Source organism: Arachis duranensis, chromosome 2 (assembly GCF_000817695.3).
Source record: "Arachis duranensis cultivar V14167 chromosome 2, aradu.V14167.gnm2.J7QH, whole genome shotgun sequence".
Taxonomy (NCBI): Eukaryota; Viridiplantae; Streptophyta; class Magnoliopsida; order Fabales; family Fabaceae; genus Arachis; species Arachis duranensis.
The window spans coordinates 16,065,894-16,077,554 of record NC_029773.3 but is presented as its reverse complement, the minus strand read 5'-3'; the positions used below and the strand labels follow the sequence as shown (position 1 = coordinate 16,077,554).

General features: G+C 37.5%; 1 protein-coding gene and 1 pseudogene across 2 annotated transcripts in view; one reads left to right on the top strand and one right to left on the bottom strand.

Annotated features, from left to right (window-relative positions):
• Window positions 1-2,461, bottom strand: part of LOC107472104 (40S ribosomal protein SA-like) — an 81,782-nt gene extending 79,321 nt beyond the window's left edge. The window contains exons 1-5 of one of the 2 annotated variants that reach the window (XM_016091662.3): window positions 2,308-2,461; window positions 1,500-1,762; window positions 1,154-1,351; window positions 692-917; window positions 368-483 (exon numbers count right to left, since the gene is read on the bottom strand). In XM_016091662.3, the coding sequence (XP_015947148.1) occupies window positions 401-483; window positions 692-917; window positions 1,154-1,351; window positions 1,500-1,762; window positions 2,308-2,461 (924 nt within the window). In that variant the 3' untranslated portion in view covers window positions 368-400. Of the gene's footprint in view, window positions 1-367; window positions 484-691; window positions 918-1,153; window positions 1,352-1,499; window positions 1,763-2,307 lie in introns of those variants that run through there. The other variant, XM_052258010.1, reaches the window with a different exon arrangement.
• A 7,835-nt stretch (window positions 2,462-10,296) lies between these two features.
• The window catches only part of LOC107472084 (uncharacterized), a 4,251-nt pseudogene continuing 2,886 nt past the window's right edge, over window positions 10,297-11,661 (top strand).

The following is an 11,661-nucleotide window of genomic DNA, read 5'->3' as shown; positions in this document are numbered from 1 at the left end:
AAACGGAGATTTAACGGGTCTCCACAGGGCGGGGATCTCTGCCTCCGCCTCCGCCCTGTTTATTATACGGGGCCCCGTCTCCCATCTCCGCGGGTGAAAATTACCCCCCATACTTGCTCCCCGATGGGTAAATCCCTGCGGGTACCCGCCCCGCCGGAGATTTTTGCCATGCCTAGCAAAAAGTAGCATGTCGTTGTCAATTAACTGCTCAAATTTTCATTACGAATCCTCTTAAATTGTTGAAACTAAAAAAGCTTCCATTGATACGTCAACAAAATTTTAAAACTCAATAATAAGACTACAAAATACTAAATATGTATATTTCCTAAAGAAATAATCTCAGAAGGAAAATTGCTCAGGAAGTAAGGAAAACATAGAAACAAAATTCTAAACTCGATGCCTAGTCCCAGCCAGTGGGAGCAACACCTCCAGGTGCAGGAACGGATGCCTGTGGAGCTGGAACTGGCTCCCAATCACCTGTAGCTGCGGATACAAAAGAACTTGGGTCAAATAAATTGTCATCACAGTTTTCGACAGAACTATGTTAAGGCGCACAGATTTTCTTGCATATCGAGGGAGAATGATTCAACACAACAACCCAGAATTATTTGACTAGAACATATTAGAAGCAAATACGACAATTATGTTGCATCAAATTTAATAGATCCAGAGTGAAAATAATTATTCTTACCGGCGTCTGGGGCCCAGTTAGCATGAGCAGCTGCAATGGGTTGCTGAGGAACTGGTTCAGTCCAGGATTGTTCAGCTGTAACAGCCTCCCATTCCCCATCAGCTGCGGGGAAGCCGGCAATGCCAGCAGCACCAAAATCTTGAATGGCATATTCTGGGGCAGCTGGTAATACCTCCTCCTCTTGTTGCTTGGCCTCTTCAGGTTCTCTATAGAAGAATAAATCCACCTACACATGAAAAATTGACAAATTTAGCTAAAGTTCAAAGGAAACCACATAATAAGACTACTATCTTTTGTTAAAATATGAAATTTTTTACACCTGTATGTATAGCAAGAAAGATTGTTCTAAATAAGTGCATACGAGATCAGACACTTACAATGCAGATATTGGGAAACACAATAAATCTAAAAGTGCTACAAAATAATAATAGTTCAATTCGTTAAGAGCAAAAATTAGTTTACCATCACGTCCCAGTTAAGCCCCAGACAAATAGTACCCTTCATCTGCAGAACCATCCTTGCTAATAACCAAAACAGACAACCAATACTGTGCTTCCCCTTGTTATTGGCAGGAATGGTAACATCAACATAGCGCATCGGAGAATCAGTGTCGCAGAAGGCAATCGTTGGAATATTTCCAAGAGCACCTTCCTTAATGGGCTACACATATTTTTTTGAAAAAAAATAGAAAAACAAACCCAAGATGAGAACAAACCCAAGACGAGATCAATTAATAACAGAATTTCAAACTCCTACAAAAAATATATTGACAGTTAATAGTGAAACAAGTGAATAACATAAGTGGCACCTGATGATCAGTCCTTGGATCAATCAGAATGAGTAGACGAGGCTTGTTATAGGATGTTTGCATTTGATTAGTGAATGTTCCAGGAGTGTGCCTTCCAACAATTGCATTCGCACTAGTGTATTGTTCAAACTTAAGGACAGCTCTCTGACCATATGGCCTAGCAGACTGAACAATGATGTCCTGCGGGTTCTCGATAGCAACAATAATTCTAGCAGCAAGTTGGAGCTTCTCCCATGTCTTGCCAAGGTTAATTATGTAAATATCTGGGAACAAGGAATACGAAAAATCAACCAAACATAAAAATGCTTTCATAAGCTCTATCATAAAATTATGATAATAAGCTGTTTTGAACACAAAGGTGTTCATACAAAATACACTTACTCGTATCAAAATCCTGATTAGAAATTAAATTGACTCTTTGAATAGAAAACACAAAACAAATAAAGAAAAATTGACAAACCACTAGATTATAACAAATTTATAAAAAGTATATATCAAAAAAGGAACCCTAGATACAGAAAAAGATAAATGTAAAAAAATCGAATACAAAATTTACAAAAGAGCAAGGAATATATTACAAAAAATAACTACGTGCATCTGTGTTGTTTGCATTAGATTTCAAGAACTGAACTACTCACTACAGTTTGAGTAAATATGAAAAAATCCATATCAGAATAAACAATTTGAAACTGAAAAAGATATAACATTTTGCAAAATACCCTTCAAACTCGCCATAATCAACACACTCTTCAATAATATTCAGAATTAAAATTCAAACAGAGAAACGAAAAAGATCACGAAGATTGACCATCATTTCGGCGTTTGAAGATGTAGCGTTCCATCTGGAAGTCACAATTTTTGGTTCCGAGGTGGACCTCAGCAGCAAGCATCTGGATGTCCTGCTCCTTCTGTGACAGCTGGCGTGGCGCTGTGGCAGTTGTGGCGGCGGCAGAAGTGACCATGGTTGCAGTGCAGATTTGTGCTCTTGAGAGATTTGGAGATAATGGAAACTCCAACTAGTAGCAGCCGCAGTATCAAACGAACTAGTTATTTAGAGTGAAGGGCATTTTAAGGGGATCCGTTTCTATTTCTCTAAACCCTAGTTTTGTTTTGAAATGACACCAATGCCCTCTTCTTCCTCCTCGTAAGAATGTTTAGGGATGACAACGGGTCCCCATGGGGGCAGGGACATGCCCCCGCACCCTACCCCCGCCCCCAATATCTGTCCCCGTCCCCTTGACGGGTAACAGGGACCCCGTATCCGCCGAGGACCTGGGTCTCCGCGGATATCCGCAAATTTTTGTAAAAATTAGTAAAAATTGAAAAAAAATGAAAAAAATTAGAGAAAATCAAAGATAATCTTCAATTGTCATTACAAACATAATATCCATAGTCTTTACAGACTTAAATAGCAATAACAACAAACATAAACATCCAAACATATCCATAAACAACCAAATATTACATAAACAACCAACCATATTCATAAACAACAAAATAAAGTTCATGACATCATAAAAACATAATTCCACCATCTCAATCTTCCTTTCATCCCATAATGGTAGTGATGGTAGATTCCGACTTACTTGAATCCTACATTGACATGAAAACAATTTAAAGTTAAAATCATATAATAACTCAATAAGTCAATAATATAAAAACATAGTGTGTTATATGTAATTTAATAGTTTACTTACGTCAACATCTCCTTCAATGTTATGAATTGTGTAGCTCTCAAATCCTATGTTAGTTGTAGTACCAAGTTCATTCCAAAGTCAATCTTGATTACACATTAGAGCCTCTAATGTGTCCGAACGCAACCTACTATGATGTGGCGTAACAAATCGACCACCCGTACTAAATGAAGATTCAGAGGCAACGGTAGAGATTGGAATCGCCAAAAAAATCTCTAGCAATAGTTTGCAAAGTAGGAAACTTCGCTCCATTTGACTTTCACCAATTTAAGATATCAAAATCATGTTCATTTTGTGGTACCGGTCTCTCTTCAAGATAATAATCCAACTCGCTCTTTGTATCAATAAATACGGATTTCTCACTTACATGTGCAGCAAAATCAGCTTGCCAATCTTCATGACTGAACTTCCTCCCCTTTGAACTTGAAGGAATTGATGGTGGTGGCGGCATATCTAATTGAGAAGCTTGGTCTCTCTCTCTTCCCTTTGTTGCATATTCTAAAACTATATCTTGCACTACCCTTTTCGCTTGACCAATTACAACACATGCCTCCGTCTCACCATATATTTTACGAAAAAAGAAATTCAATAAATACATCTTGTACCTAGGATCCAAAAGAGTCCCAATAGCCATAACTGTATTAATCACACCCCAATACCTTTCAAACTTATTTAACATACTAGTAGCCATCATTTCAATTATCTCATTTCCATAATTTTTCCATTCCATTAAAGCCAACTTAATCACACAAACCTTAGAAAAATAAAGATTTGATGTAGGATAAGTTGTTCCAGAAAACAATTCAGCCACATAAAAAAATTTCCTCAATCTTTGAAAAATCTCATCTGCCATATCCCAATCCTTCTCACTAGGCTAAGATTCATATTGACTCTCACGCAATGACAATCTTTCAAATACATCTCTATACATAATTCCAACTTCAAGCATAAAAAATGTTGAATTCCACCTAGTTTTACAATCAAGACAAAGATTTTTTGTGTAGGGTATTTTAAGTTGGGCACATGTTTTCCTTAAATTTTTCTGTGTTCACCTGTGTTTGTACTTCCTTGCCGATGTAACTGTGTGAATTCCTAGACTTAGGCTATGGACCCCTTAAGTTTCCTATATAATACTCTACTGGAAACCTTAGGTTCTCACCCCCTTTTTTTTCACGTCTTCAAATGGAGATAGGCATGATATTATTTGAATAACCAGCATTTGGAGAATATGTGAACCCTACAACAGGAGGTCCGGTGTTGATGTCACGTACTCATACGTATTATCTTCCAGACCGCCGATTCTCTTATCCCTTGCTCAACCTAGATTTTGACCCGGACATGTTGTATGACATGCTGTTATCCTAGCTTCATCTAGGTAGAAACCATTACACTTTTCTTCCATATCCATTGAACATGGTAGAGCCTAAGCTAGAATCCTAATGCCCCAACAACCAGGGTACCCACCCTGGTTCGATCTTGCTCAGGAGCCGGTGATCCCGAATGAGCTGATGCTCGTCACCTTACCACCATCTCCAGCAGCCGAGCCATTTAACAACTCTTGGAGAGAGGCCGTTGAATCAACTGTTTCTGATGGCTTTGGATCGTCGTCATCATTGTCGTTGGAGGACTCTCAGATGTGGATCGAGCAGATGATGGCTGATCTGTATTCTAGCTCGTCCAAGGTAGTGGAGGCGGGGGCTGTTGGGAAGGTGAGCAGCAGCAACATTACTGGTGCGTTAGAGTGACCCGTTCTACTTCAACACAACGTTCCTTGTTCTTTCAACTATCATCGATATATGGCTAGTAGTAGTGGTAGTCCTTGCCCTCGCTGTGTATAGACTTTTTAGAGGGTCAATATCTTTTATACATATTTACATAAGTTAGATAGGTCCTAGCATAAGGTGGCTGTTGTGAGACATGGACTGATATTATCAGTCTTAGCATCTGTATATAAGAGCCTGACTTATATAAACAAGTAGTGGTGTATTTTATATGAAACATGATGATGTATGAACCGCCTATATTTTAACTCGTATATTTAGCTAACTTGCGACCTCAATAAAGTAATACTGGCTCATATTTATATATCTATATCTAGTTTAGAGTCCCCAAGATAAGCCGAATAGTAGCGTCTAGCGACTAGTATTGGTCATGACATGGTAGAAGCTTGATTGTGTGATGACTCCAAAATTAGATCAACTGGAACACACTCTCACTTGAAGGTGAATTGATTTCATGCTTTCTAAATAATCCAACACAAAACTACCACTTTCTTTAAGGCACTAGTGCTATTTAATTGTCTTTTAAGCACTTCGATCAGTTTCGACCAAGCTCGTCAAAAAAAGAGATGTCCAAGGCCAATTGCTTGGACAAGGTGTGATTTTTTTCTCTAGACTTTCGAGGCTTTGAAACAAGCAAAAAGAAAAGACAATGACAGATTGATTCAAGCTTCTGGGTGCATTTTCTACAGATTTGTGACATGAAAGGGATTTAGTAGTGGAGGACTTGCAAGACTAGCGGCTTTTCATGGACGCATCTCTAATGAGAGAATTTAATTTTTTGAAGTATATAGAGCTTCCATAAGAGTCTTCAAGTTTCCTTGTGTTTCATTGGTCAGAGTAGAAGTCAATTGGGTGGTGATGAAATAGGTAAGCTATTTGGTAACCTGAGTTTACTTCATATTTTTCACTCCTAGTCGAGGAAAGTTGATATTCTCCATTCCAAATTTTTGTAACAAGTATCCATTTGTAAATCTCTAGGCTGAAGGTATTTGAGATGAGGTTTTGGTCCCAACTTATATTTCGTAGCATAATCTCCTTAACACACTCCAAGCAACTATTTGACTAGTTAATAATTGAGTCTTAGGGAACCATGAATGGATGAAAGGAGGGAACCATGAGTCTAAAAAGAAGTAACGAAATCTCTTTCATACAAATCTTATGCTTGCCCTAGGGGATAGTAACTTCTTAGAAAAGCAAGGACGAAACTAGTTTTCAAGCGGAATTCAAAGATTAGTCTTTGGAACAGTGTCTCCAAAGCTAACTTTCCAACTTAGGCCTTTCTCAAGGACTTTGCTCTCCTCCAACCCAATGAAGGTAAGTTTTCTACTTTTGCCTTCATTACATTACTATATCATAAATAATTGCTTTTGAGAATTTTCGTGAGCAGTGAATGTAGTTGGGTAGCTAATTTCTAGCATTGTTAGCTAATGAAGCTAAGTTCTATTCCCAAACATCTTTGAAACCCAAACCACCTTCAACTTTAGGCCTTGACAAAATATCCCAACTAATCCAAGCCATCTTTCTCTTTGAGCCTTTTTCTCCTACGAAAATTGAGATAGAATACTATAAATCTCACTAATTAATGAATCCGAAATGCCGAAAGCATTATAGAAAATAAAATGAGGATTGTCTCTCCTACTATTTTGATTTGAACATGCTTTTTTTACAGTAGATAGTAGATGTCGCTTACAGCCTTGAAACTCTTTAATTTCAAAAAAAAAGTTGTATTTTTCATCTTTTACCAATTGAGGATAGCCTCAAATATTTCTCTTTTGTAATAATATGTCTAATATTGAGCCTCTCTGTCAAGTACATTTGCTTTTCTATAGGAATATTATTACTAAAAAAGTAAAGTGGGCTTATATAGATTTGCTTTCTGACCACTGAAATTTTGATAAGCATTGAGTAGTTAAATGTTATCATATTTATTCTCATCTTCTTTACTGAATAAAATCGAATCATTTGCAATCAGCAAGTGATTTATTGAAAGGTATCTTTGATTGATCTGGATACTAGAGATGTGCTGCTTTTGTTCTGTTTTATTTATCAAGAAGGAAAGATCTTTTGCACAAAAGAGAAAGACACATGGAGACAAAGAATCACCTTATCTGATACCTCTATTTGGCTTAAAATAGCCATATAATTGACTTTCAACGATAATAGAATAAGAAATTATAATCACCATCTCTTGAATCCAACCAATCTATTTAGGCTCAAATTTTAGCTTATGCAATATAAACCATAGAAATGTCAATGGGCCTTGCTTATATCAAGTTTCAGAGTCATTTCATCAATTAGACACACCTTTTTATTTTAAGTAATGCATACATTCATGAGTTATAAGGATATTATCAGAGATTAGTCTTCCTTTCTAAAAGGCACTCGAATCAGGGCTAATTAACTAATTCATGACTCCTTGAAGCCTATGAACAAGTACTTCGGAAATAAATTTATAAATCATAAAAGATAAACTAATTTATCTAACCTGGGTCATGTCTTTTACATCTGTGACCTTTGATATTGGACAAATTTGGATATGATTAAACCCCTTCAGCATTCTTTCGCCTACAAAGCAACTTTAGATTGTCTAAAAAATATTTTCTGCCATTGCATCCTAGTAGAACTAGAAACATTTAGAGGTAAACCCTTCATTCTCTGGGGGGCACTCTGAGGATGCACCTTGAAAATTACCCTCTTTACTTCCACAATAGTGATGAAGCGCTTTAGCTAGTGATGAAGTGCTTTAGCTTCTATTCATAGCAGGAGTAACTTCAGTAGAAAATCCTTCAAATGCCATCTCTGGATCATCATCATTAGTTAAGGAGAAAATTTTCTTAAAATAATCTTCAGCTACTACAACTATCTCTAAATTAGTGGAAGCAAATCTCTTGTCATTATTTTTCAGTCTCTAAATTTTGTTTTGATGGAATCTAGATTGGAATCATTGGTGAAAGAACTCCGTGTTCCTATCCCCTTTCGATTCATCTAACTCTTCACCACCATTAATCCCAGCCTTCCTGAGAATTTCAATTCAGCCTAATAATTCCTTAAAATTTCTACTTTCGAATTGGTTCTTGAGATGTGTTGCCACTAAACTAGTTTATGCCTGCAAATCTTCATTTTCTAGGAGAAGACAAACATAATTAACCATTCAAATACTGATATCCAAGCATTGGTAATTATTTGATGGATTGTAGAATTCTCACATCAAAGTTCTTGGAACTAGAATATGGGATGATCCATTTTCAGGTAGCCGAAGAACTGAAGCTACTGGGTACTCATTCATCTAATTACCATTTGTCATTGCACGATCTAATCTCTCCAAAATTTGTTCTATTCTTTTTCATTTATTAGACCAAGTAAAATTTCTACCAATCATCTCTAAGTCCACAAACCATTTTCAATGACAAAATTAATAAAATCTACTATAAAAGACTAGGATTTAAGGTTGTTCCCTTCTTTTCTTCTTGACTTACAATAGTATTAAAATTCACCATTATTACCATTTTGTCTTGGAATTGTTGTAGTATAGTTGAAAACTCACCAAATTGACCCAAATGATTTTAATATGATATTCTCATGTAGATAACAACTAACTTCTTATTCACATCATTAACTTTTGCAACAATATAGAATTCACCAGTCGAAATGATTCTCACCTCCTTCAATTTCTTCCAAGCTAAAAGACTACCACCAACTATGTCTGACGAATTCATAAACTCAAATCAACAACCTACACAACCTGAGTTTACTTTCTACTAGACGAGGTTAATTCTTAGTTTCACAGACAAAAACAACCTCGGAAGAGTGCAATTGATATATCCCTTTCAGGTTTTGGATTGTTAGGGTCTCCCCAAACCTCGACAATTCCAACTTAGTATCCTCGTGAGGCTTTTGGTGCAACTTCACGACTGGCACCCACCAATTGTAGACTCATTCATTTAGGACAATCGATTGGTGTTGTTGAAAAATTTGCTATTCAGTCATTTATATTCATGAGGCTGAAAATTTCTTCTAATACCACCGGGAACCATCACGTGTGATTACATTCCAAGATTCTTCTGATACTCTTTGTAATTCATCATATTTCACCTTTTCATGTATAATGTCCTTGGTGGCTGTATCCTTTTTATTCTCTTGCATTCATAGGCCCGAGAAACTCTCAATGAATCGTGAAGGGGCTGGCTTCTTCCTCGGCTGATAAATGGATGCACCAAATAATCTAGTGTAGGCCTATTTGGTGTCATTCTTGTTGTCTATTCTCTTTGCAATCTTATCTATTTTCATCCATTCCGTAATATAATCCTTTGATATTTTTTTTGAATCATCCAAGAACTTTTGGCAATATTTTTAGTCATGGACTAAGAAATAGGTACAATAGGTGCAAAAAACTCCAAATTTTTCATATCTCAAGTCTACTTTCACTTTGACCTGATTAAGGCAAGAAATTTTGAGAGAATCCTTCGATCTTTTTCCTCCGTCAATTTTCACTTTGACCTTGATGATCCTTAACTCCTTTCCTCTTACTTCAAAGAAGTCAATATCACTTATATCCCTTAATTTGTTTCCCAATTTACATCTACCATATGGGATTTTAAATTGTTTAGGTAAATTCCATAATTGAACCCAAACTTAAAGAGCTCTGATCCGCATCTCTTCGGATCCTTGACCTTCATCCATCAACACAGATGGAGAATAAAAATTTTTGAATAGCCATGGCGATCTTCGTTCTACTCTCAATGCATCAGTTTTCTTCCTAAAGAAAAACTGAAATCGGTTACTCCTCTCTTCCATTATGTAAAACTCTTTTAGACGTCTTCCAAATTGCATGCATTGCACTCTCCATCCTGCCAATAGAAAAAGACGTGATCAAAAAAATTCTCGTAATCAGACTTTTTATGCATGCATGGATTTCTCAGAGATGTCGTCCTCTTCAAGCAACACCATTTTCTCCTCATTCTCTTCATTCCTAGTTTTTCTATGATTGCGATCACTTCTTTTATTATTTAACCAGTGGATCATAATAACTGGATCACTTCTATCATTTTTTTTGTTGCTGTTGTCAGTTTATAGGCTCTCAGGCCCAAAGGTTTTGGTGGTTGAGATTGTATAAAAATGGGCTCATTGTCCAGGCCAAATAAAAATGGGTTCATTATATTGGGCTGAACTCCAATATTAATTTTTACACCAAAAAACCCGGTATGATCGGGTCGGGTCTGTCCGGCCCATCCATGAAAAAAAAGAAACACCTGTGTTTTCGAATTTCGATTCATCATTTGCATCGGTGTTGAGTCTTTCTCTAGTTCTTCCTGATTCAACCTTTTTCCATCTTCTCTGGTCCCTCCTAATTCCAATTTTCTCGTTCAAATTCCCTTCACTCGCAGCTCAACAACACTTCCCTGTCACTCAATTTCAACCCTTCACAGGAAACAATCTCTTCATTTGTTCCCTCGCCGGAACCCTAGCTTCTGCCAATGGCATCCAAGAAGAAAGCAATCTGAAGGTATAGCCTTATTGTCCATGTACAACGACGACGGAGACGACGATATGGAGGACGCCGAAGAAGATGAAGAAGATAACCAAGAGATAGATATGCGCCACGAGCAGAACGAGGACGCCGCCGCCGGAGGATTCGCTGCGGAGGTAAATTTGACTGCCACCGACGCGGATAGAATGGCAGGGGTTGATTCAAGTAACGATGGAGTTGCGGACGAGGTGTCCACGCCGGCGGAGAAGCGCAGGTTTGGAACTCCAACGCCGCAGCGTGTTAACACAAACGAGTGGTGGCGGTGCTGCCGTCGGATTCGACGAGGAGCGGGAGAGGAAAGCTTACTATAGTGGACTATGGTCATGACGAAGTTGCAATGTCTCCTGAGCCTGAGGTACACTCCTTTTGTAGAATCTTATGTTTTCTCTTCGGTTTTCTTTGGAAGTGAGAATGATGGGTGTGTTTGTTGCCAATGATTGCAGGAAGGACAGATAGGAGGCAGTGTTCGAGTCATGTATGGGGACCAGCTTAATTTGACCAATGGTAAGTGCAATATGATATTACAATGATGATTGAAATCCGATGAAACTTGTATGATACTTATGATAAATCGTGATTGAAATGCATCTTTATGCATTTAACTCATGCTTAGAATGCGGTGTAATTTGGGATGGGAAGAGTAGCAATCCTGTATTCGAAAGATGATATTGCTTGATTTAATTTTTATTCAAATACAGTACAATTGCTAGTTTGCTACATGTTCATTTCTCCTGCCTCTAACTTACTACCCTCTGGAACATGTAATTGCAGGTGATTTGCTAGATAGAACACCATCTGGAGCAGTCCACGTTATGACACCTAGCAATCAAGCAAACACTCCTCAATTATCTGAGCAGTTGAAATCTGATACAATGAATGATGATGCCATGATTGGACCTGATGATGCAGAACCTGTAGAAGCAGGTCAAGATGAGCAAAAAGCTGAAGACCCATTGAATAAATTTCTCCCTCCTCCACCAAAAGCAAAATGCTCAGAGGAACTGCAAGTAAGTTTTGTTACAGCATTTGAATATTATCAACAGTTGAATACCATTTTAATAGATTGTAAAGTAGCATTCAATAAGTTAAGTAAACCACTTAGCTTGTCTTCTGCGCTGGTTTGATGTTGGATTTAATTGTAAGTTCCCTCAATTTTTTGC